Genomic DNA, 27,186 nt, shown 5'->3' with positions numbered 1-27,186 from the left:
GGGGGGGGGGGGGGGGGGGGGGGGGGGGGGGGGGGGGGGGAGTACCGAGAGCGGAGAAGGCAGGTATAATCTTATGAATAGGATCCCCCCTCCCCCGTAGCCAGGTATTTCGGGGGCAGGGCCAGAGGTGTGTGCCAGTGTGAAGATTCCTCCAAACTCCAGTTTAGCCTTGTGCAAAGTTGGATGAACTAATTTCTCTGGTTTGCATCTGCGCTGGTTTATCCTCAAAGAGATAAAAAAGTATAAAGTGGATGTGATGATTGCGAGGGGCGAGGAGGAAGAGTGTTCAGGAGAATGGGTTATTTTATTTATTTACAGGTTACAAACCCCGGACTTTTATCTTCTCTGGAGGAGTTAGTTTTCTGTTAACATGAGAAAAGGATCAAAGTCAGATGTGACTCGGAAACACAATGGGCGCCTTCCGGAGTGGTCCTCGAAGCGCGGGGCTGTTAGTGTCGCTCGAGTCGCCCTGGGCGTATATTAGAAGTCCGCAGCCCGAGCGTGGGAGCATGACTAGTGTGTGAGTTTTCCGAGGACCTGCCTTGATGAGAAACAGATCAGTCCCGGGAATTTGTAATCATGTATTCAGAACATCATAAGGAAGATGAATTATTCCCAAACTCCTAACACTCCCCAATCAGTATGCCAGACTTTACCTGACCTTTGCGCAGAACGCAGGACGTGACAGGGTATTAAGAGGTCATCGGATGTTTTCTCCTGTCAGGGACCGGGGCGATGCATACGCTTAGATTAAAACCTTTCCTCTGCTCTGATAAAAATGTGTATTGGTTGATTAAGCAATCTCCTATCCTTATTAGACAGTAAGGACCAATTAGTCACAAACTTTCTTCCAGCAGTTGGTAGTTCGAAAGAAAAGAAAGAAAAAATAAAAGTTTTCTAATCTGATCACCCACTGAGTATAATCAGCAAAAGTTACCAGCGTTTCAAACTCTACAGTTTGCCCATTAAATACCTACCTTACTCTGCAGAAATTAAGTAAATGGATCTATTTCAAGGAGAGGAGACAGTCTTTGCTGTAAAAGGACAGATGGAAAAATGCAAACTTGTAATTTGTCACAAAAGATAAACACACTTTCCAGAGGAGTAGGTGCCAAGGGGTCCAAAACACTTCAAGGGACAAGGAAATAAACTTGCTTGTTCACAGAGTTGGAGTTTTGCTAATGATTTCTTGTAAAATTAGACTTTTACGACTTACTCTGTTCAAGATCTTTTTGACAAGCTTGTAAAAGTAGCAAACAGCTTGTGCTCTTGAGTTTTCCTGATGATTTTGATACTCTAGCAAGGAGCTTGAGAACAGGATTCTTAGAAGGAATAGCTGATTATGAAATCTTCCCTATGCTTTTAGAGTAAATGTTGTAAAAGATGATTTTTCTGATTTGTTGAAAAGGTTTGCTGAACTTAGATTGCTTTTTTAAGGTGTTTATCAGTTAACTAATATGTTTGTTAAACTTTGTCATGTTACATCCTGAATATGTTTTGCAATTATGTGTTAAGAAATGATTTTATACTTGTAATTCTGGATATGCCTCCCCCCTCTTTTTCCTTATAGGAGTGTGGTGCTTTAGTGAACTGTTTTTTATAAAAGAACCACAGGATGTAACTGTCACAAGAAAGGACCCAGTCGTTTTAGATTGCCAGGCTCATGGCGAAGTTCCTATTAAGGTCACATGGTTGAAAAATGGAGCAAAAGTGTCTGAAAATAAACGGATCCAGGTTCTGTCTAACAGCTCTTTATACATCAGTGAAGTGGAAGGCAAGCGAGGAGAGCTGTCTGATGAAGGATTTTATCAGTGCTTGGCAATGAACAAATTTGGAGCCATTCTTAGTCAAAAAGCGCATCTTACCTTGTCAAGTAAGTGTTTAAATTCTTCATTGTCTGACAGTTTTCATTGCTACATTTTGATGATTTTGTGATTCACTATGTACTAACCCTAAAAGTCACACAAACTTGAAGAGTTTTCTTGGAGACAGTAGCTGATCCTAAGGGCAAGCAAAAGACTGAGAAAGGGGCACCTGGGTGGCTCAGTGGGTTAAAGCCTCTGCCTTTGGCTCAGGTCACGATCCCGGGGTCCTGGGATTGAGCCCCGCATCGGGCTCTCTGCTGGGCAGGGAGCCTACTTCTTTTCCCTCTCTCTCTGCCTGCCTCTCTGCCTGCTTGTGATCTCTGTCTGTCAAATAAATAAAATATTAAAAAAAAAAGACTGAGAAAAAATTAATGATTGAGAATGAAAGTCAAGTTAGAACACCTAAACCTGTAGAAGTAGCTTTATATAAATTTCACGCTATGAAAGGAGTTGGGTGCAAAAGTTTTAGCTAACACAACAAAAGTTCTAAAATCTCATCTTTCATAAATTAATAATCAAAATTTAAACACAAGTAGATCTTTCTGCTTTGTAGATGGCCCGTGAGTGCTTAATCTTTCTTATAGCCCAGCCTTCCATTTCTCGGAGTGCTTTAAGATCACTCATGTTGCTTTTTAATTGTAGAGAGGGCATTGGTCAGTAACTCTCAAGCCATTGAAGTATTCCTAGTCTTTTTCTGCTTGGAGAGAAAGAGGTTAAGGCCATTTCCATATTATGCCTAATGGATTTAAACCAGATCTGCCCCCTTTATTCCAGTTGTCATAAAGTTTGCTGTCTAATGATTTCCTTTGTATTAACAGCCCCATCAGATCAGCCATTTGTCCAAGTGATCCAGTGCTTGGTGGTTGACCTGATAACTGTTGAGTGTAAAGATGGACCTAGGATGGATGGGGAACTCCTTGTTCCCACTGAGGCTTTCCGGCCTCTTTGAGGGATCAAACATGCAACACTCCAGATGACAATAGACAATGTAAACCTTTAAACAATAACTGTATCTTAAAAATCGTTTTTTAAAAAGATTTTTATTTATTTATTTGACAGATCACAAGTAGACAGAGAAGCAGGCAGAGAGAGAGGAGGAAGCAGGCTCCCCACTGAGCAGAGAGCCTGATGTGGGGCTCGATCCCAGGACCCTGGGATCATGACCTGAGCAGAAGGCAGAGGCTTTAACCCACTGAGCCACCCAGGCGCCCCTTAAAAATAGTTTTTACAAGTCTCACAGCTACATTCTTCTGTTAATCCACAAAAGATAGATTTTGTGCAATACTGACAAATTGATCATTTACAGAATGAACAATAGGAAGAGGGAGCTCATAAGATAAAGACATAATCTTTAGGAAGTAGTTTCTTCACCGTCTACACAACTGAAATTTAGAAAGCTATTGGCAGGGATTTTCTAGATGACTAACTATTTTAACAGTGTATGGCTATATTTATGCCACCATCATAGTAGTAATTTATTTGTGCAGTAATGATTAATTGTAGAAAATAAGTTCCAAGCAAAGATACTTTTATACTGAAATATTTCAGAAAGGTAGAAAAGCTTCCAGTTCTAACCTCCCCCACCCCCAAATAACAAAAACCTGAGAAAATTTCTGATAAACTTTTTTGTTTGGCATAAATCACTAGCCAATAATCTTTTTGTTTTTGGTTTTTCTGTGCTGTTTTCAGAATAGTGTGCTGTGTTTATTTTTTGTTTAACATAACATTATTGCGTAGAGTTGTAATTTTTTCACCTTTTCAGCATTGTGGGAAGCTTTTCATACCAGGAACTGTCGTTTGTATTTCTTTGCTGGAGAGGAGCAGAACAGAAAGGTGGAGGAGGGCGGATGGGCCTTGAAAGGATGAAGCATTTATCATGACCACACATTGTTTCCAGGACCTCCTTAGTAGCCTGACAAAATTCTAAGGCACTCAGAAATGCCTTGAAAACACACAGAGTTTTAAAGTCTGTATAGGATAATAAGTGTTATTAACAGCGAAACAAATGTTAGTATTGGCTTTTTGAGTATCTTTAGATTTTTCTAACTGTAAAAATTATGGATAATAAATATTAGATGTGAATAGTTTTGAAAGCTCTTGTGGTGAAGTAGTTTTCATGTAATGAGTATCAAAAACTTTCTAGTGAGACTAGAACATTGCTGGCAAATGTCAATTGTACTTAGTTATAGGGACCACACTTTTCATAGGCACGTGTTTTATTTAACTCTGTGGAGATAACTTTGCTAGGAAATTACATTCAGTATTATAGATTTAAAATGAATACATAGTGGTTTTAGATTTTCCTTTAGAAACATGAGACTTCTTAGGGATTCTGAATTCACAAAGTTTGTTTGGGTATTTAAAAAGCAATGTCCAGTGATTGTAGGTTCAAATGACTTTATCCTAAGTTCAGGGTAAAGATGTTATACATATTAAACAGGAAGAGAATAGGCATTAAGTGGACATTCTGTTTCGCTTTAAAAAAAAAAAAAAAAAGCTGGTTCTCTCCCAGTTATTGATAGCAGCAGGGTGCAAGTATGTTCTTTTTTATTTTTCTGATCAACGATTTGCCAGCAAGCATATCTTTTGATTCAGAAGTGTAAGAGTATAGCATCTGAAAATCTTAAACTTCAATCTGTGCAAGTTTTAGATTTTTAACACGTAGGCAATCAAGTCTTGGTTTCTAAACTTAAGAACTAGAAGCTGAAAGTTGCACTCTAGGCAAGAATTCCATTATTCATGTGTAAATTAGGAATTCACAGGGTTAAAAGGTTAGAAACTGGCCAGGATGAGGTTTACCCTTGTGATAAAGAGCAGATGACCCTCATTCATTGGCCAAAGCTTTCATGTAGCTCTTCTGCAAAGTTAGTTATTGCCATGAATTGTTCTTGAGGAATGCAGAAATTCAAATGTGAACAGGCCTTTCCTTAAGTGTCACTATGGAGCCTTATCTCCCAAGCACATCAGAGCCCGCTCCAGGGACAAGGTTCCTCCCCAAAGGCCTGGAGGCTTGGCTTTCCTGTTGTTCATCCAAGCACAAAAGAATTTGTCTAACTGAGTTCTTCTAAGGCATCCCATTTTTAAAGGAAAGTATAGGGTTAAAGTAATATTTAGTTGTTTTTTTTTTTAAAGGTAATCCTTTTTATTGATAGGCATTTTAGCCGTTTTACATTTTCATGAAGTTAGTAGAGAAAGGAGAGGATGTGTGAGGCCCTTTTTCTAGTTGTATAGAATAGTAAGAACGGAAGATTAAGCTGTTTCCTATAAATTTCAGTATTTTTAGCTTTTGGCAAATCGAATTTCCACTTTCACGTATTTGCTAAGTCTTCACTATGTAAATGATTTAATTTAAATATTTTAGGAATAAGAAATAATCCCTGGACATTTTGATGTTTCTTGAATTCTTAACATTAAAGTAAGATAAATTTCATAGGGAAGCACTAGTGTGGTAAAATGATCTCATATTTCAACAAGTTTAAGTTAAGAGACATTTGAGAGAAGTAAAGGAGGAGGCGGGGTGTGTTCTGTGATGTGTAAAAGACTGGCTGTAATCTAGTGATTGAACAGGAAGCTAGTTGTTTATTTCCTTTCCATAAAAGGTGGAAATTGAAGTCTTAGGATAGAGGGAAAGAGAACATAAAGCCAGCTTATATTTCTTAGGTATTTCAGGGCGCTTCATTTGGGTGAAAAATCATTTTTTAAGTGAGCGTTAGCTGGAAGATCATAGTATTGTAACTTTATGATTTCCAACCCCACCCCCCAATTTTGAGGTTAGGTTTTGCATGTGTAAAGTTGGGGCGGGGGGTAGGGGGTGGGAGAGGAGGTAGTCTGTACCTATACCTTTACATAGCAGTAGTAATTCCCTTTAAAAGGATGTAGTTTGTTTTCCCTGAATAAAATGTTTATCACTGCAATTTAAATGGAGATGAGACTTCAAGGCTTTTGTTGTTGTTGTAGTTAGATTGATGAAAACTGTTCTATGAGTGCGGTTTGTATTTTAAAGAGTAAAACATAAATTATAGTCCAAAATGAGTTAAAATACATTGAGAATATTTAATGAGTCATGCTAAAAAAAAATAGGGTGGGTGGTTGAAAAGAGAAGGATAAGAACTATGAGGCTATTAGCCTAAATTTTGAATTGTATTAGTTACCTAGGACCCAAGATGGGCAAGATTTTGCTACAGTGTCACTTTTTATTGAGATTTGTAGATGCTGTAAAGGGGAATATCTCTTACATGTGTGCCTGTTCACTTCAAGCTGTTAACAGCTACCTGCCCTAACTCAACAGTTGTAACACAAAAGAAAAAGTCATCTGATTTCAGAAAAATAAGACAGAACTGAGGTATTTAGAGAGACTGTAGATAAGGTTCAGATGATGCTTTCTGGGATCGACAAAAAATCATCTTCAAAAAGAAGGTTACGTATGGTTCAAGAGTACATGTTTAACTTAAAAATTGACCATCTTAAAATTGCTTAAGTCAGGGAAGTAAAAGCACAAAGAGTTCTACAGGCTTATATACAATTACACTTGGTTCTTTAAGTCTGTCTACTTAAAAGGTTTATCAGGTACCTGATAATCTCTGGGTGATGGAACCAGTTTTTCCCACTTTACACTTGATTAGTGAGGATCATTTCTCATCTTCAGAAACCTGTAACATTATCTCACTGTTTTTCATAGTTGTTGGATCTTTAATTTTATAACCAAGCAGGATCCACTGAGGGGTAGAATTATAATTTGCTTTAAGATGTATATAAATGTGTTTATTTCTGTTCAGCTCCTTAATGGAATATTGAAAGAGCATTTGGTATGGTCCTCTTTGTCAACTATCTCTGATTATTCTAAAGAAGGGGTCTTACTTTCAGCACTTGTTTGCCAAGGGATTTGTTGTCACTGCTTCTGAATTTAACAGCTGGGCCTATTGATGGAGTCCAGAGCAATTTAAAAGAATAGCAAAAACAAAACAAAACAAAACAAAAACACACCCCAAAACCAAACCAAACCAAAACAAAACCCAAAACCAAAAAAAAAAAACCCTTACCCCCCCCCCCCCCCCAAAAAAAAAAAAAAAAACAAGCAGGACTTTAAGTTTGAAGAAGTATTTCAATTAATAAATAAATACATTTGAGGTTACTCTTTGGAAAACCCTAATAGCCCTGACTACAATATTGAGAGAGAATTTTTATCTCTCACAGGCAGATTTGCTCTGTTAAGGATGGATTACTTTCAGCTTTTAAATTGGCAATGACTATATGAAAAATAATAATGTTTGGCATTTTGTTGATCATACTTGAATTTTTTTTTTAAGATTTTATTTATTTATTTGAGAGAGAGAGTGTGAGAGAGAGCCGGAGAGGGGAGAAGGTCAGAGGGAGAAGCAGACTCCCCGTGGAGCTGGAGCCTGATGTGGGACTTGATCCCAGGACTCTGGGATCATGACCTGAGCCAAAGGCAGTGGCTCAACCAATTGAGCCAGCTGGGTGCCCCGATCATACTTGAATTTTTAAGAACAGCTGTGGTTATTGAGATGTTTTAAGAGAAGACCTAAAAATTGTACCCCAAATTTTCACTTTCAGTCAGGACTATTTTAATACTTACATGTGTCCAAACTCTTCGGTAAAGCATTTTTTAAGTTCATCATTTAAATTTGGTAAATAAGAGAGGAAGAAGAGTACATAGTTGTAATCATTGAAGTAATTAATGTTGGCAGTTGCCTTAACATGGGAATCTGCACAGAGCCAGCTCACAGTCAGCAACTGACAATGGTGATGGGCAAAAAGGGTAAAAATGTACTAAATTACCTTCAGTGTCTGTAATTCTGAAGCCAAGTGAATCCCTCTAGGGATATGTATTGCAGAGGATGAAGGTGTCATCCTTACAAAGGTCTCTGACACTAATCTGACAAATACTTTCCTGACTTATACATTCCTTTTTTTTTTTTCTTTTTTCAACCTCTGGTTCTCAGAAACTGCTTTTGATGCACGTTAAAAGCCAAATTCTTATAGGCTGAATGGAAGGCATGAATTAAAAATGTTTATTTTTTCAGTTTCTGGAGGGTTTGCCCTTTTCTCATGTTTATATATATGCATTTTTTTTAATAGCTTTAGCATTTGTGGCTAGTTTAATCAAGTGACTGTTAGAGAATGCAATCAATGTTCAGGGCTTATTGTTCAGGTCCTTACTGGGCTTATTTCTTAGGATTGATGGAAAGGAAATTTTCTTTCTCTCTTTCTCTGTCTTTCTCTCTCTCTTTCTAGTAGGCTGCATCCCCAGCCTAACAAGAGCTTGAACTCACCATCCTGAGATCAAGACCTGAGCTGAGATCGAGTCCAATGCTTAACCAACTGAGCCACCAAAGCGCCCTAGGGAAATTTTCTTTTAACAATTTACTTTATGATGATGAGCACTGGGGGTTATATGCAACTAATGAATCATTGAACACTACACCAAAAACTAATGATGTGCTGTATGTTGGCTAATTTAAATTAAAAAAAATAGAAAAAATTTTACTTTATGAAACAATAGTAAATCAGTGATAGTTTTTTTTTTTTTTTTATGATGCTACTTAACATAGACTACTTTTTCTAAATAATATTCTTTGGGAGTAATCCTCCCTAAATGGTCTTTTTATTGTTAGGTTTTGTAGTCTTTCTAGTAATACTCAAAATGGGTCTCTTGGACTCCACCAACTTAAAAAAAAAATGATAATGCATTTTTACTGTAGGTTACATTTCTCAGGGTTTCTCAACCTTGGTGCAATCAACGTTTGGGGCTAGATAATTCTTCATTGTGGAAGCTGTCTTACGCAGTCTTGAATGTACATCAGCATTCCTGGCTTCTACATACCAGATCCCATTCCCATAGCATGCCCTTCCCCAGTTGTGACAACCAAAAATGTGTTTTGGGAGGCAAAATCATACCTGGTTGAAAACTGTTGATGTTTCTGAAAGAAGTAGAAGTCCAAGTCCAAGAAGTCCAAGTGATCCTGGGCCAAGAGTTATTTTAACTATTTCTGTCTTGTGCTTGATTATCTGATTTTTTGATGTTTATAGTGCTAAATGTATTAATTGTAGAACTAGTAACTATTTTTAAGTATCATGAAGGAAGCTTGATTTAAAAATTGTGTCTGGGTCATTACTTGTCTAATTGGAAGTGATTTGCTTCTCCATTCCTTCTTCATACATGTGGTACATTGAAACCTATTAAGAGCTCACCATTCTATAGGTCCCTTCATTTTGATCTCAGTATTTTAGATCTTTTCTTGAGGATATCTAGTCAAAGAGTGAATGCAAATTTTATTTAACCCTGTTTAGTCAGTTAATTTTATTTTCTGGATGTGATTGACTCCAGTGTTGAAAAAGATAGGAGAAATCTCCATGTGTGGTAAGTGGTAAAGAACATCTTTTGTGATGCTCTGCATGGAGACAAGTAAACCTGCATGAGATTAACAGCCCAGAGAATTCCATTTGGTGTGTGGTAGGTGGTTCTTTGGGTGAATGGTTAACAGAAATCTTTTCAGCTAATTCAATGGTACCATGGACTTATTTTGGTCAGAAACAACTTAACTTCCTCTAGATAATGATGTAAATAAAGATGGTGGTGTCTTGAGAGGGCATCAAGAGGTAAGTAAAGGGAAAAGAATTAGACACTACAGTATGCTAACTAGCACACAGAAAGTGACGGACAAATTTTCATGGTTATTATGAAATACTTGTTTTAGATTACTTACATTACTTAGTAGCAGTAGGCAGGGATTTCAGTCTTCATCTTTTTCAAGGTATCATTCTTTGTGTTTGCTTTCATTTTGGTTAGCTCTTAAAGCTACTGAAAGTTAAGATTTTTCCTGTAGGTAGTTTGGTCACCTGTTGAGGCCAGTAAGCCACTGGTGGCCCAAGTGGCAGTTGAGATGGATGAAGGAGAAAGCCGGATCTTTTAATGAGTGACTCTAGCTCTGAGCATGGATGGTTGAACATTTGGCACCATGTGTTCTACTCCATAAAAGGGCCTTGAGTAGAACAAATCAGTTCAAACTAGAAGAGAAAAATTGCATTTCCTTATTTTGAGGTAAATAGTAGTTGTGTCAAAACAGAAAATTTAGCGTTCTTGTTTTCTTATTATAGTCCTTTCATAAAGAAATTATGAAATATTACCAGGTAACAATACTGGGTAAATATTCTTCGTTGCTGCTTCCCCCCCCCCCCCCTTATCGAGTTGCTGGGAGCTTCAGTGGAAAAGCAGAATGACAAAAGGCAGGAGAACCACAAATCCATTACTTGTGATTTATATGACTTTAGACAAATCACTTAATCATTCTGATTTCTACCTTGTGTTATCTGTAAAAAGGACAAAAAGGAGGGGGAATGGGTGTTGAGCAACACAGTGCCCTTATTTTTGTAATTCTATTACTGTAATTCTACATAAATGGCCAATAAATTATATTTTTTATAAGACTGAATCTAATCACACATTATAAGAGAACCATTTAAGCCACTGGGAAAAAAAATTAAAATGGCTTGGCCATTATTTAACTTGGTACTTTTAAGAATTCATACTCCTGCCATGAATCATAGGGGAATCAACTTTGGTGGGGGAAGTCTTAAACTAATACTGATAATTTGAGCTAGTATTATTTTTAAGAGTCAGAAAAATAAGTTACTTTAACTGGCACTGGGCAGTTCATAATTGTGCTCTTTGAAGGTTGACATAGTACATGAGAGGTATAACTTTACAAATGTGCCTAGTTTTGCTAATTAATAGTGTATTCTGATGTTTATTGACTCAGTGTTTAAATGAAATAGTGCCAATTTCATCTTAACAGTGTTTAGCTAATGTATTAGTATCTTAATAGAAATAGATTATACTGCCTGCTTCCACCCACCACCAATTCCTATTAAGAATGATAAAGTTTAATTTTCCCCCCAGCTTTCAAACTTAGTTAGCTTGCTTGAGTCCCTCTGATTGGATTTAAAGTAACTCCAATTAAAATATTGACCTCAGTGTGAACACATAATAGGAAAAAAATGCTTTGATGTTGGTATTACCATTTTGGTATTTCTTTTTAAAAGAGCGATCACAGCTTTTCTTAAACAATTTTCACAGTTAAATGTATTTACTATTTTTTTAAAATAAAAAGAATTCACTTTTTATGTGTTTAAGAAAGTCACATTTCCATGCTCTCTTAGTTAATACTTTTAATATTATTTTAACTGAGGGACCAATCTCAGTAAAGCAGTAAGATTTTAAAATCAAAAATTTTACTGAAAGCATTATTGAAGTTACCCCAGTGATAGAATGGTTTCTTCAAAGCCTGCGAGTATCTTTACCTGGATGATTTACTACATTTTTAGAAATCTGTGATAATACATGAAAGATAGTATACAGGCAGAAGAAACTTTGTGAAATTTAAGTTTAATTTTCAGTCCACCAGATGTCAACTTGGAAGCTATGATATTTTGGGAGAGAATTTTATTGCTTAGCAAATGGTACATTGAGAAATTACAAGTTGGTCAATAGAGAAGTGACTGGTTTCTTAGAGTAGAATTGACTCTTCTCAGGACAGAAAGAAGCTGACAATCAGAAGTTTTGCCCTGTTAAACAATTTTTGGAAGGGGATGATGTTTTTTAAAAAAAAAAAGGAATAAGAGATAAAGAAAAAATACATTATTATTTTTCTGCTGATCTGCAAACTTTTTAGACTGTTAAGATACTGGCAATGAACATTTTGAAGAGAAACCTTTAAAATTTTCTGAAACCCACCGTCAGTAGAGTCCTTGCTCCCTAATTTGACTTGTAGTATCATTTTGGCTCCTTCTAACATGAGTTAAGATAATAACTTGTAGTCTTAAAAATTTCTATTTGCAAATAAGGAATATAAAGCTGAAGGGAAATGACTGCCTTGCCCAAGGGCATAGCTACTAGGTCTGGGATTAGAGCTCAGGTTTGCTGATTCTAGTCATGAATTTGTAGTGTTTAAGTTTTTCTCCCATGTATTGTGTGGAAATGTGTCTTTCTAAATTCAAAATATCTCATCTAATCCAGAATTCAGGGAAGAGAATTGTAGTAGGACTGATCCTGAGATTAAAGATACTTCTTTAATTTCTTAATATTTATTTTAAAAAGTATTACTTTATCATTGTGGAGCTCACCTTTTACTGCTGTATTTGTTTAAGACTTTGTTGTTGTTGCTGTAGAAAATAGGCAGTTTTGAAACAAAATCACTAATGTGTTTCTATTTTATCTGTCCTGTAACACTTCATGGAGTTTCTTTTCCTGTGTATAACCTCAATGCAGGGAGAGAGAGCTGCAGCCAGTCCTTTTAGAGGCTCAGCATTTGTTGATACATCTGTACAAATGGAAGTTTGAGCTCAAGCAGTGATTTTCAAATGTATCTTTAAATAACCTCCAAGGAATGAGGCTCTTTCTAGTCAAAAGGTTGAGGGGCGCCTGGGTGGCTCAGTTGGATAAGCTTCTGCCTCTAGCTCAAGTCATGATCCCAGCGCCCTGGGATTGAAGAGGGAGAGGGTGCATCAGCTCTCCACTCAGTAGGGATTCTGCTGCTTCTCCCTCTGCCACTCCACCTCCTCTGCTCACAGGCTCTCTCTCTCTGCGCTCGCTCTCAAATAAATAAAATCTTAAAAAGTTGAGATTTAAATAAATGGTTGACTATGTGTCATTATTATTACTATTCTTTGGAAGGAGGGGCATAGTAATATCCTGTGTCTTTTGTGGATATATTTTTTTAAGTAGCAGTTTTATTGAGGTAGAATTCACATATCACAAAGTCCCCCTTTTGAAAGTTTGTATTTCTGTGGGTTTTATTCCTTTATCACCATTATGTAATTGCAGAATATATCCACCACCTCCAAAAGAAACCCCACACCTCCCAGTTCTCTCTCCACCTATACCTTGCAACCCCTAAGCTGATTTCTGTCTCTATAGATTTGCTTATTCTGGACATGACATAAAAATAGAATTCTACAACATGTCGAGTTTTGTGTCTGGCTTCTTTCGCTTAGGATAATATTTTCAAGTTTCATACATGTTGTAGCATGAATTAGTACCTCATTTTCATGGTTGAATAAGATTCCATTATATGATAAACCACATTATATTTATCTAGTCATCTGTTGATGGATAATTTGATTGTTCCTTCTTATGGCTACTGTGAATAATTTTGCAGTGAACATTGACATTCAAGTTTCTCAGTCCCTGTTTTCACTTCTTTGGGCATATGTCTAGAAGTGGAATTGCTAGATCATATGGTACTTCTGCATTAGCCTTTTGGGGAGCCACCCAACTGTTTTCCATAGTTGCTGCACCATTTTACATTCCCATTAGCAATGTGCACGAGATTCAGTTTTTCCATGTCCACAACAATGCTTATTATTTTCCTTATTAATACGCTACCATAAGTGTGAAGTGTTACCTCATTGTGGTTTTGATTTGCATTTCCCTAATGGCTAATGATCTTTTCATGTCTTTATTGGCCATCCGTATATTTTCTCTGGAGAAATATCTACTGCCCATTTTTTAAAATTAGATCATTGAATTTTTTATTGTTGGTGGGTTGTAGGGTTTTTTTTTATATTCTGGATATTCATCTTATCAGTTATATGATTTGAAAATGTTTTCTGCAGTTCTGTATTTTGTCTTTTCACTTTTTTGATAATGTCCTTTGATGCATAAGGTTTTTAATTTTGATTAAATTTGATTTATTTTTTCTTTTGTTACTTGTAGTTTTGTTGTTGGATTTGATAACCCTTCACCAAATCCAATGGCAGGAGTCTAGCTTTACACTTTTACATGTAGTGAACCAGTTGTCCCAGCACCATTCACTGAAGACACTCTTTGTTCGTGATTGAATGGATTTGGCACCCTTGTTGGCATCAGTTAGCCATGGGTATATCGGATTTATTTCTGGACTCTGGATTCTATTCTGTTAGTCTATATCCCTACATTTTAGGCCAGTACCATACTATTTTGATTATTGTAGCTTTGCAGTAAGTTTAAAATCAGGAAATGTGAATATTCCAACTTTGTTCTTTATTTTGACTTTTTTTTTTTTTTTGACTATTCATGGCCCCTTGCAATTCCATACATTTTTCAGGATTGGCTTTTCCATTTCTGGATAAAAGAATCTTGGAATTTTTATATAGATTGCATTGAACGTGCGGGTTACTTTGGGTAATATTGATATCTTAATGATATGAAGGCTTCCAATCGAAAAACAATGTATCTTACTGTGTATTTAGGTCTTTGTTTTCTTTCAGCAGTGTTTTGTAGTTTTCAGTCCACAAATCTTTTTAATAAAATTTACTCTTAGATATTTTATTCTTTAAGTTGCTATTGTAAATGAAATAATTTATTGCTGGTGTGTATAAACACAATGGCTTTATGTGTGTTGATCTTGTACCCTGAAATTTGAATTCATTTATTAGCTTTAGTACATTTCTTATAGATTCTTTGGAATTTTCTATATATAAAGTCATATTATCTATGAATGATACTGTTTAACTTCTTTTTCCCCATAATTTGGATGCCTTTTATATCTTTTTCTTTGCTAATTCCTCTGGCTTGAACTTCTAGTAGAATGTTGAATAGTGTTCATTTCCTGTCCCTAAATTAGAAATATGGCTGTTAGCACTACAAAGACTATACAACTGATGGGAAAGTGCTTAGGTGTGGTACATACAGGGTAAGCAAGGATTACCTCAAGCAGTTTTGCAGAACTTGTCAAAAGTCTTACAACTCTTACCACGTGAAGAATAGCACCTCTGAAGTAAATAAAATGTTTGCATTTTGTACCTGAATTGGGTGGTGGTAGAATTTTGGTGTGTATGTATTTTTCTAAAAGAGGCTAGGTTTCTAGTGACGTCATGTTTTCATTGTTTTTTGGTAGGAGTTGTAGAAATAATACTCAACTGTGAAATGGGTTCTTACTGTAAGTTTCCTTGTGCTCTTGAAAATCTTGGTCATGTTCACCTCTTTTGAGACTATTACCTCACTTGCACTGTGGAGGAATATTTGCTTTACCTGCTACTAAGAGTATAATGTAAGAGGAACCAAACTGAAAAGTAGAATACTTTTCTTAAAAATTATAGGAGAAAAGCTTTTTGTCTTTTCACCATTGAATATGATGTTAGCTGTGGGCTTTTCATAAATGTCATTTATCATATTGAGGAAGTTCCATTATATTCCTAGTTTTCTAGGTGTTTTATCATGAAAATGCATTGGCTTTTTCACTGCTTTTTTTCTCAGTTGTGATGTCATATAGTTTCTTGCCTTGTTCTGTTAATGTTGTATATTAATTTTTTTCTTTGAATTCCTGGGACAAATCTCATTTGGTCAATACAGTCTTTTTAATGTAATATTAGATCAAGTTTACTAGTAGTTTGTTGAGATTTTCCACCTATATTGATAAAGATGGTCTGTTGCTTTCTATTTTCTCGGTCTATAATTTTCTTGTGATGTATATCTGCTTTTGGTATTAGAGTTGGGCTTATAGAATGGTTTAGGAGGTTTTCTCTCCTCTTCTGTTTGTTGGGAGAGTTTGAGAAGATCGATATTAATTCTAATTTAAAAGTTTGGTAGAATTCATCAATGAAACCATCTGGTCCTGGACTTTTCTTATTTGGAAGGTTTTTGATTAGTGATTCAGTCTGTTTACTCATTATAAGGCTATTGTGATTTTCAGTTACTTTTTGAGTCATTTAGATAATTTGTGTGATTTTAGAATTTGTATATTTCATATAGGTTATCCAAATTGTAGGTGTACAGTTCATAATATTGTCTTACAATCTTTTTTATTTTTTTAAAGTTGGTAGTAATATCCCCATTTTCATTTCTTTCTTTATGTCTTTTTTTTTTTTTTTTTGGTCAGTCTAGCTTTCTAATTACCAATTTGTTCATCTTTTCAAAGAACCAGTTTTTGGTTCTGTTGTCTTTGTTGTTTTTCTAGCCTCTTTCATTTATCTTCATTCTAATCCTTATTCTTTTTTTCCTTCTATTAGCTTTCAGTTTAGTTTTTACTACTTTTTCTAGTTTTCCAAGATGTAGTAAAGGTTATTGACTTGAGATAGTTTTTCTTATTTAATGTAGGCATTTACTGCTACAGATCTTCTGAGCACTGCTTCCACCAAAACTCTGTAAGTTTTTTTATGTTGCATTGTCATTTTCATTTATCTCAGAGTATTATTTTTTTTCTTCTTCCCCTCCTCCTCCTCCTTCTCCACCTCCTTCTTCCTCTCTTCCTGCTCCCCTCTTCCTTCCTTCTTTGACCCATTAATTAAGTTTGTTGTTTAATTTCCACATGTGAGTTTTCCAGTTTTCCTTCTGTGCTTTTACTTCTAGCTTCATTCCATTGTACTTGGAGAAGATACCTTTTATGCATTTAATCTTTAAAAATGTTTGAGACTTGTTTTGCAGCTGAACATGTGGTCTGTCCTGGAGAATGTTCCATGTGTACTTGAGAATGTGTGTTCTGCTCTTTTTGGGTATAGTGTCTTTAGGTGTGTGTTAAGTCTAGTTAGTGTACCGTGTTGTTTGAGACCTGTATTTCCATATAGTTTTTCTGTCTAGATGTTCTACCCATTGTTGAATGTGCTGTATTGAAGTTTCCAACTATTATTATAGAACTTTCTATTTCTCACTTAAATTCTATCTATATTTACTTCATATATATATTGGGACTCTATTAGGTGAATATATGTTTACAAATGTTATATTATAACAATATAATATGTTATATTATATCTTGATGAATTGACCCTTTTATTAGTATATAATGTCTTCCTTTGTCTCTTGTAACAGTTTTTGACTTAATGTCACTCTTGTCTGCTACTACTACTACTACTACTACTACTATAGCCACCCAGCTGTCTTTTGGTTACCATTTGAATGGAATACCTTTTCCAGTCCTTTCACCTTCAACCTACTTATGTCATTGGATATAAAGTGAATCTCTTGTAGACAGCACGTTGTTAGATCCTGTTTTTCTTAATCCATTCTGCCAGTCTCTGTCTTTTGATGGAGAATTTAATTTATTTACATTTAATATAGTCACTGAGAAAGAAGGATTTCTGACATTTTGCTATTTATTTTCTGAATGTCCTGTACCTTTTTTTGTCCCTCTTTTCTTCCACTACTGCATTCTTTTTGTGTTTAGTTGATTTGGGGTAGTGAACCATTGTGACTCCCTTCTTGTTTCATTTGGTGTTTATTTTTTAGATATTTCTTTGTGGTTACCATAGAGATTACATTTAATATACTAAATTTTAACAATCTAGTTTGAGTTGATGCCATCTTATTTTCATTCTGCTCCTATGCAGTTCAGTCTCCTTTTATGTTACTATGATATATTATATCTTTATACATGTGTATCCAGTAAGATAGATTTATATTTATATAAATCTATTTATCTTTTAAACTGAAAAATAAAAAGTGGATGTGTAGAGGCACTGGGTGGCTCAGTTGGTTAAGCGTCTGCCTTCAGCTCAGGTCATGATCCCAGGGTCCTGTGATTGAGCCCCATGTCCAGCTCCCTGCTCAGTGGGGAGCCTGCTTCTCTCTCTTTCTCTGCCCTCACCCCCCTCCTTGAGCTTTCTCATGCTCTCTCTGTCAAATAAATAATTAAAAAACAAACAAACAAACAAACAAACAATCCTAGAGGTAGGGGCGCTTGGGTGGCTCAGTTGGTTAAGTGACTGCCTTCAGCTCAGGCCATTATCCTGGAGTCCCAGTATTGAGTCCCACATTGGGCTCCCTGCTTCTCCCTCTTACCCCTCTCATGCTCTCTCTCTCATTCTCTCTCTCTCACACATAAATAAATAAAATCTAAAAAAAAAAAACCTGGAGGCATAAACCAAAAAATAGATTGATATTGACTTTAATATTTGCCAATTTAGATACATTTATTGGAGATATTTATTTCTTTATATGGCTTTTAATTACTATCTACTGTCTCTTCTTTTCAACCTGAAGGACTCACTTTAACATTCTTGTAGGGCAGGTCTAATGAAATAAGCTGCCTTAGCCTTTGTTTATCTGGGAAGTCTTAATTTCTCTCTCTCACTTCTGAAGGACAGTTTTACTGGATATGGAATTCTTGTTTTACAGTTCTTTATGTCATTTTAAATATGTCATCCCACTGTCTTCTGGCCTCTAGTCTCTGATGAGGAATCAGCTGTTAATCCTGTTGGAGGAATAATAAGTTTGTGATGAGTTTCTTCTTTCTTGCTGTTTTCCTGGGTCTTTTTTTGTTTTACAGCAGTTTGATTATAAATGTTTTTCCTTGTGGATCTCTTTTAATTTATCCTACTTGAAGTTCATTGAACTTCTCTGGTGTATGGATTCACTTCTTTCATCAAATTGGGAAAGTTTTTTGCCATTATTTGTTCAAATACTCTTTGTGCCCATTACTTCTCTTTATTCCTTCTAGAACTCTCATAATGTATATGTTGGTCTGCTCAGTGGTATTCCATATGTCTCCTGGGCTCTGTTCACCTATCCTTTCCTTTTTTGCACATCTGTATGTTATTTTCTATTGCATTTATTTATTTATTTATTTATTTATTTATTTTTAAGTTTTTACTTAAATTCCAGTAAGTTAACGTACAGTGCAATAATATTAGTTTCAGGTGTACAATTTAGTGACTCAGTGCTTACATATAACACCTGGTGCTTATCACAGTAGGTGCGCTACTTTTTCCCCACCACCTATTTAACCCACCCCCGCTACTCACCTCTTCTCTGTTAACCATCAGTTTGTTCTCTGTAGTTCAGAGGCTCTTTCTTGGTTTTCCTCTCTTTTTTCATGTGTGATCATTTGTTTTTTAAATTCCACATATGAATTAAATCATATGGTGCCTGACATTTACTGCCAGATAATAGATAATACCAACTGAGTAGGGGGAGGGACATTATCTATGCACTTTACATGTATTTAGTTTTTTTAATCCTTATAATCTTATGAAACACATACTATTATCTTCATTTTAAAGATTGAGTAACTGAGGAACTAGATTATTCATCACCTGTGGCTATTATTTCTGTCTTTTCTTCCATGATTTTAAATATCTTATTATCTTTTAATTTCCTTCAACTGTACCATTATCTCAAGTTCTCGAGGTGTCATCCTCCTTCTTTTCTGTGTCTGGTAATTTTTCCTTATGGCATATTGTTTCCTTATGTGATTTTTAATTTTTTTATTATGATCTCATCTTCGGTAAAACTTAGTATATACTATATTATGAAAGTGTTCATTTCTCTTTGGTGCTCCAAGGTTTCACTGGTCATGAACCAATTTTGGGGCTAATTCTTGGCTGCTCTGCATTAGTTGTATACATTTAGATTCTACACAAGTGTGTGGTATAGGTCAGGGTTTATATTTGTCGTAGGCGACAATTCTTACTGAGAATAAAACCCCCTTATTCCTAATCTGGATGGTGAGTGAGTTTTTCCACTGATCCTTTCTACAAGTGCTTTCAGGTTCAGATCTCAGTTAACTATGTTGTGATGGAATAAAACCACTTCTACTTCAAGAAGCCTTTAGTGCCCATAGCCACATCTAGAGCATCATGGCATCAGGCCAAAGTTTACTGTTCTGATCTTGACCTTAAAATTTTGTTAGTCATGGTGATATTGTTTTGAATATGTACAGTGCAGCATTTCTATATATTTTTGGTGGGAGAGATCATCTTTGTTTTTTCTCTACTATTTTGTAGGAATTGAAATAAGGATGGGGTTCTGAAGAATTTCTTTGTACCTTAGAAGCTACATGCCTCATCTTTGAGGACTTAGTTCCTAACTTCATGTCTCTATATAATCCCGGTTCTCTTCATTTTAGTTTTCATCATCCCTCCCAACTGCATTTCTGTCTTTCCTCATTGTCTCATGTTACTAATGTCTCATTGTCTCATGTAATTAACATGTCCCTATGTTAGTTAATGGGATTTTTCAGTGACCTTGTGTGATACTCCCTTCTACTGCTAGAGCACCTAAGATATTTCGCATGTTGTAGACGCTAAAATACTTGCTGATTGAGAATTTTGTGTTTAGGTTTATTTTTGACTTAGGACAAACATTTATTTCTTTGACAAATATTTACTGAAACCTACTTCTCTAGGTCCTGAGAATGCCACAGTTTATAAAAAACAGTCTCTGACTTGAATGATTTGTTAGGTGGAAAAAGGAATTCATAAATAGGTAATAACTAAAATGGTATGGTTGTGCAATAACAGAGTGTACTCCTAACAGAGTTGCATATGAGGTGTTTTTTTCTCCAACTTTTTACATTGAAAATTTTCAGATCTACAGACAAGTGGAAGGATAGAATAATGAACTCCTGACTACCTTTCACCTACATTCCCAGCTGTTAATTAACATTTGCTACGTTTACTTCATCTTTCTTTCTAAAAAAGTTGCAGACATCTTGACACTTTACCTCTAAATACTTCTCCATGCATCTCTGAGTTTGGAGTATGGGCTGAAGGGCACTTAAGGACAGGTTCTTGTGGAAGTGATGCTTAAGCTAAACTTAAAAGGAAAACTAGATTTTAGTTAAATGAGGGGGATGGATAGTCCAATTAAGTTATAGTAGTGAGAAACAACATGGTATATGTGGAGTAATAAGCTTTTTGGTGTTGCTAGAGAGTAAATTTCAAGGAAATGGTGGCCAGAAATGCAGTTGGAGACGTACACAGGATCCACTCATAGAAAGACTCATTATATACCGTCTACCATGTTAAGGAACCTGGAATTTAATTTGTGAGTGATGAGCTGCAGGGGATTGGATTGGCCAGTTTTTGTTTTAGATTGATCCTACTGGAGATTGGGAGGAAAACAGAAGTCCCGTGAGCAGGGTTAGAGGCAAGTTGGAGGCTGTAACAGCAGCACAGTGAGAGTGTTTAAGGGACTGGACTGGAGCAGTAAGGAGATGAGGGAAAGAGGGACTTGAGGTCATAATTAGGATTAAAAATTGTCAGTACTTGGTAGACGTGGGGAATAAGGGAGGTGAAGAAGTTCAGGATGATGTCAGTATTTCTAGTTTGGGTGACTTGGTGAATGGCGGTGCCACCAACTAAAATAGAGAGTACAGGAAGAGGATCCAATACAGGGATCAAGGTTATGAGTTTGGCATGGAAAGTGTTCATTTTAGGTGTCTGTGAGATGCAAAGGTAGGAACTGGTTAGCAGATGGTCCAAAGAACAGCTGGAAGCCAGGAGAGGCATGGCATAAAGATACTGAGTTGAGCATTACCTGTAATTAAGTGAAGTTTAAATCATGGGTGATTTCGAGCAGGAGGAGTGTGCAGTGCAAGAACCATGGTCAATCAACAGAGACGAAGGCAGTTGGTCAAGTTGTCAAGAGGGTAGCTGGAAGAAACCAGGACAAGAGTACTAAATCACAGATGCCGAAGGAAAAGTTTCAAAGAACTTACAAAACAACATCAGATGCGACAGAGTTTTGATAAAACAAGATTTGAAAAATAGCCTTTGTACTAGGCAATTAATAGGTCATTAAAGTCTTAGAGGATACACAAGCACAATTTTTAGGGACATAGGATTTTGCCTGAAACTTGACAGTAAGATAATTTCTCATTGTTTTAATATTGTCCAACATTATTGTAGAAATTAGAAATGGAAATAATTAGAATAGAAATATATAATTAGAAAATAGAAAATAGAAATTATGGGGCACTTGGATGGCTCAGATAGTTAAGCATAGGACTCTATCTCTGCTCGGGTTTTGATCTCAGGGTTGTGAGTTCAAGCCCCACACCTAGTGTGGAGCCTACTTAAAAAAGAAAAAAAAGGGGCACCTGGGTGGCTCGGTGGGTTAAGCCACTGCCTTCGGCTCAGGTCATGATCTCGGGGTCCTGGGATCGAGCCCCGCATCGGGCTCTCTGCTCCGCGGGGAGCCTGCTTCCTCCTCTCTCTCTGCCTGCCTCTCTGCCTGCTTGTGATCTCTCTCTGTCAAATGGATAAATAAAATCTTTAAAAAAAAAAATGTTAGAAATTAGAAATAATACTACTATGCTATGATTTAGGAAAATAATACCATTTTATGTTTTCCTGAAACTTTTATAAATGTCATGGTGATTATCAGAAAATTTAGTTATTTAGTGTAAATAAAGTAGCTAAATTGCTATTGTATTTTACCTGAAATAACTGTTATATATGTACAGTTCTGCCTTGAGAAGCATACTCTTTAAAAATAACAATCAGTGAATATATGAAACCATTAGTAAGCATTCATTATTTATTAAACTTCTCTGTGCCATCTATTAAATTCCTTTAAAATATGTACTTCTAAATTTTAGCCTACTGGTTCCTCAGTTTGAGAGGGAAAGCTTGATTTTTAAAGAAACAAACTTTATCTTCTAATATAAACTTTGCAGATAATGTTAATGTAGTATAGCAAATACCACCATTTCTCATTAGCCTGTAAATATTTGAAATATTTTATTAAAATCAATTAAAATGAGAAAAACAATCCCCCAACCTTTGTTTTTGGTACTATGATTTTTCTGGACAGTTCAGTTATTTAATTTTAATAAGCAATCCAACTAATATAGTGACTTAAAAGTGTGTATATTTGTAAAACCAGTTATATATGTATGCATGCATAAAATCATTTATGAAAAGTTATCTGATTCTTAAAAGACTTATCATCATAAATGCAGTATCTCCATATTTGAGGTCAGATGAAAATATTGCATGAAAATTTGCATGAATTTTACAAGGTGTTTTTCTTTTAAAAAAAGGGTTCATGTTAACTTTAAAATTCTGGGCATTTTCATATACGATAGTGAAAATTATGATAATTTAAAAAAATACAAAACAAACAACTTTCATCTTAATGAAACAGTAACATAGGTGTTATTAGTAAGACAAGGACATTTGGCTCTTCAAACATATTGTGTCCCACTACATAATAGTTCACTAGATTAAATGAAATTATTGATTTCTGCTTCATTACTGACATACATTTATGAGCCGTTTCTTCGGCACCACAGCACAATGTCAAAGGTCGTAACTTTCTTTCTTTGGAAGAATAAAAAGCTTTTAGATGGCAAATCCCAGAAACCTTCACTGTGGCCTTTTGCTTTTTCCTCTCTTGCATAGAATTACTAGAGAAGCATGTTTGAAAGAAACATCTCATAAATCAGCAGGAGAGAGCCTTTACCCCTGTAAGGCTTTGTAAAATCATTAACTACTAGTAGAATTCCACTGCAGGATAATATTGTACTTTACCCAGATTTTGACAGTTTTCAATAGGAAGTATTCATTATAACGTGCCTTCTTGTGTATACTATTGTATGTGTGGTATCATTTACATTTTTAGTTAAAGCATTTTGTTTGAAATAAGTTAGAAAATTGCACCTTTATTAAATATATACATTTTCTACTTTCCTGTAAAAGCCAGGTTTCTAAGACATCAGGATGGACCAGTAAAGAGTTAAGGATTTGGATGTTTCTGTCACTTAATTGTGTCATGTACCTAAAGCCCTTGTAACAATGGCTGGATTTTCCACTTTTCATTAAGTTGTTTTGTTTAAGTTGTTTCATCACGTAAAGCTATATCTTTTACCATCGCTAGCAGACCACTTTGTATGTGAATATGTTACTAGACATAAATCCCATCTAAGAGTGAAAAACTCTTTTAATTTCGTAATCACAGTTTACGGGAGTTTTAGGGATTATCAAGTTTTACAAATATTTATACATAGAATATATATTTTTATTACATATATTTCTGTGAAATTATTATTTCACAACACAATTATGCTGTGTTGAAGTCAGCAATTATAATCCTAAGAATTTCATAGCTTGTATGTTTTGATTAGGTAGATACAAAAAGAAAACAAGAAAGGAATAGGTGTGATTTTTTTTTCTTCTCCTGGTAGTTTATTTAGAAAAAAATTTAAAACCTAGATTATACTGTATTCTTGAAGATTAGATCCTCTCAGCACTTGACTGGAAGATAGTTTCCATATTATGAAGATGTTGCAGCATCCTGTTGAAACCCTCTTCATAGTCCAGTCCATTTTCAGGGTCCTTGCCTCTCACAAAACTAAGGACTAACTACTTGTTTAGTTACTTGGATAAGAGAGGAAGGGGAAGGTTCTGTAGTTGGCAGAGCAATTGTCATTCTTCAGCTCTAGGTTGTTTATTCTGAATGAAAGCTCAGTCTTAGTTAACAACAAACTGGGTTATTATGATTGATAACAAAATTTTATTTGGAGAATCAGCTGATCGTCAATCTAAATTCATTTATAAATCGGTAAATAGTATTTCTCTTCAAGGAAAGTGCTGTACTCTTTGATAGCTTTTGGACGGTATCTGAAAAATGAGATAATGTGAACAAGTGTTGAGCATTTTAATAGCCATGCACTTACTGGATAATCTACCTATGCCTTGTCCAACATGTGCCAATTCAGAAGGAAATGAATTATTTACCTAAATGTTTTGCCACAAAGGTTTCCTCTCACTTGGAGTTGGTGTTAATTGATAGACCAAACCAGCAGCGGTTGAATTCTTTTTTGAGTTTTTTGACTGCCTTTTTAGCTTAACCATTAGCCCTTTTTAATCTTAAAACCAATATTATTTTCCCCACAGACCTCTAGTTTGGATCCTTAGTACTCAAGGGTTTTTTGGGGATACTATAATTCCAGAGGACCCTGGATGTTTTGATCCCAAATCAAAGACGTTTATCTCTTCTTTTAAGGAGAAAGGGATTAGGAACTTCCTGCTGCTTTTGCAAACACTGAAAGCATCCTTTAGGGCTTGGAGTTGCCCTTAGGTCACTTTTACAAATGCTTCAAATACTCTGAAGGCCCCAAGTCAGCTCCTAACTCCTGTGTTCTAGCTTTCAGGGATCTGGGCTGGAATTCCTAATAGTCTAATAGCTTTGTGTATAGAATCAATGAATCAATAAGATTAAAAACATAGTTGGGATTATTTAGAGAAAGTGTTCTTATCCCTGAAGGCAAGTGGAAAATCTCTTGATTAGCCAGAAAATTCAGATTTATTTTCTTACGGTTTTGCCATGGGCATGGCGAAAACATTCATTAGACAGGAAACAAATGTGAAAGCTTTGGCACTGAGGTCTTTGGATGGTCGTGTTTTGTTTCAGTGTATAGTCTGTTGTTGTAGCCTCAATTAAAAGTAGATATATTACTTAATAGTTTCTTTTTAAATGAAATGAATGTCAAGACAGATGATATTTTATTAAATGTTTTTGGTGTTAACATATTTTACTGTTTGAATAAATGAGAGATAAATTATTAGATTAAAAGAAAAAACTACAACCCTTACATTCAATATTATTATGAGAGTATCTTATCTGTGTGTTACAAAGTTCTGCTCCTGAGAGGTTAAGGAACTTTCTAAATGGATATTTCTCAAAAGGCCCCTGTGGGGTTGCTATTTGAATTCCTTAAACACAGAGATTTTTGAGGATTGTTCCTAAATTTTAACTTCTGCAACATCAAAGATGTTTCTATGTATTTTTAAAGAAGCTGCTACTCAATTTCAGTGCATAAACATTTTAGGTAGAAAAAGAAAAAATGTGTATTATCTCTTATAGCTGTTTTGTGTGTGTTTGTTTTTAAAGTGTAAGCAGTTAAAAGAGTTGAGTAGTCACAATCCAGACTATATCATGACAGCTGAAACAATTAGCTTAACATTTCAAAGCTTATGTGACACATAAGCAAGGGAAATAGTCTTCATTTAGAAACTTATCCTTACCTAAAGCCTCTCTTCCATTAAAGAAAAAAAGATGGGGAGAGTGAGTAAATGTTTTGACATACTCTCTCTGCTCCAAATGTCCAACAATGACAGGTAAAATATAAGAATACAAAACTTAAAAAGATATCCTGGCTCAAAAACAAGAGAAACATCTATGGAAACCAAAACAGAAGTATAGAGGGTTAAGTGGCCTGAAATTTTAGGCTTTGTACCTAATTCTGGATCAGGAAGGATTTAAAAGTATTTATAAAAAGGCTAACCCATGAAGAAAAAAATAAATTCTATAGATTTTTTAAAATTGAAGACATGAATTTCAAAAAGGCAGTATAAATCAGGAATAAAATGACAACCCACAGCTGAATTAAAATATGTGCAATGAACCTAAATAACAACAATAAGCAGCTAAATATATAAAGAATTCCTACAAATCAATAGAAAAGCAAACATCCTAGTAGAAAAGGTTTATTAACAGGAGTCCGTTCACAGGAGAGAAAACCTAAGTACCTGTTAAACACAGGAAAGTATGCGTAGCTCACTTGTAACCAGGGAAATGAAAAAAAAAAAACTAAGATACGATTTTATATCCACCAGATCGTCAAAAATATATGAATATATATTGATAAAAATATATATTTCCGGGGCACCTGGGTGGCTCAGTGGGTTAAGCCACTGCCTTCAGCTCAGGTCATGATCCCAGGTCCTGGGTTCGAGCCCCGCGTCGGGCTTTCTGCTCAGCGGGGAGCCTGCTTCCTCCTCTCTCTCTGCCTGCCTCTCTGCCTACTTGTGATTTCTCTCTGTCAAATAAATAAATAAAATCTTTAAAAAAAAAAAAATATATATATATATATATATATTTCCAAAGGCACCTGTGTGGTGCAGTCATTTAAGCATCTGCCTTCAGCTCCGGTCATGATCTGAGGATCCTAGGATCAAGCCCTGCATCAGGCTCCCTGCTCAGTAGAGAGTCTGCTTCTCCTTCTCCCCCTGCCCCTCAGCCCCACTTTTGTGCTCTCTCTCTCTACTCTCTCTTAAATAAAATATATATATATATGTGTGTGTGTGTATATATATATATGTATATTTATATATCTACACACACACACACACCTTTCCTTATATACCTTTATATATAGGTATAATTGGGGCACCTGGGTGGCTCAGTGGGTTAAAGCCTCTGTCTTCGGCTCAGGTCATGGTCTCAGGGTCCTGGGATGGAGCCCCGCAGTGGGCTCTCTGCTCAGCAGGGAGCCTGCTTCTCCCCTCTCTCTCTGCTTACTTGTGATCTCTGTCTGTCAAATAAATAAATAAAAATCTTTTAAAATTAAAATTTTTAAAAAGGTGTATATATGTATATGTGTAAAAAATATACCTTTCATAATATACCTTATATATTCCAAATGATGGCAAAGAAAGCTGATGGTAATCTAAATTGGTAGAGCTGTTTTAGCACCTTGGCAATATCTGGAAAAATTAAAAATGCATATGCCCTTTGACACACCAATTTCATTTTTAGGAATATGTCAAAGAAAAACTCTTGCCCATGTACATGAGAACATGTATGTAAAAAATGCTCCTT

The 27,186-nt window shown here is 35.6% G+C and overlaps 1 protein-coding gene across 1 annotated transcript in view; it reads left to right on the top strand.

Annotated features, from left to right (window-relative positions):
- The window catches only part of LOC111153116 (protogenin), a 115,888-nt gene that overhangs the window by 904 nt on the left and 87,798 nt on the right, over nt 1–27,186 (top strand). The window contains exon 2 of the mRNA XM_022511916.1: nt 1,571–1,873. Within this exon, the coding sequence (XP_022367624.1) occupies nt 1,571–1,873 (303 nt within the window). The remainder of the gene's footprint in view (nt 1–1,570; nt 1,874–27,186) is intronic.

This window comes from Enhydra lutris, unplaced genomic scaffold, assembly GCF_002288905.1.
Source record: "Enhydra lutris kenyoni isolate GAN:26980312 unplaced genomic scaffold, ASM228890v2 scaffoldscaffold31, whole genome shotgun sequence".
NCBI classification, from domain to species: domain Eukaryota; kingdom Metazoa; phylum Chordata; class Mammalia; order Carnivora; family Mustelidae; genus Enhydra; species Enhydra lutris.
Note: the sequence above shows the minus strand (reverse complement) of the source record. Positions and strands in the feature narration are given on the sequence as shown.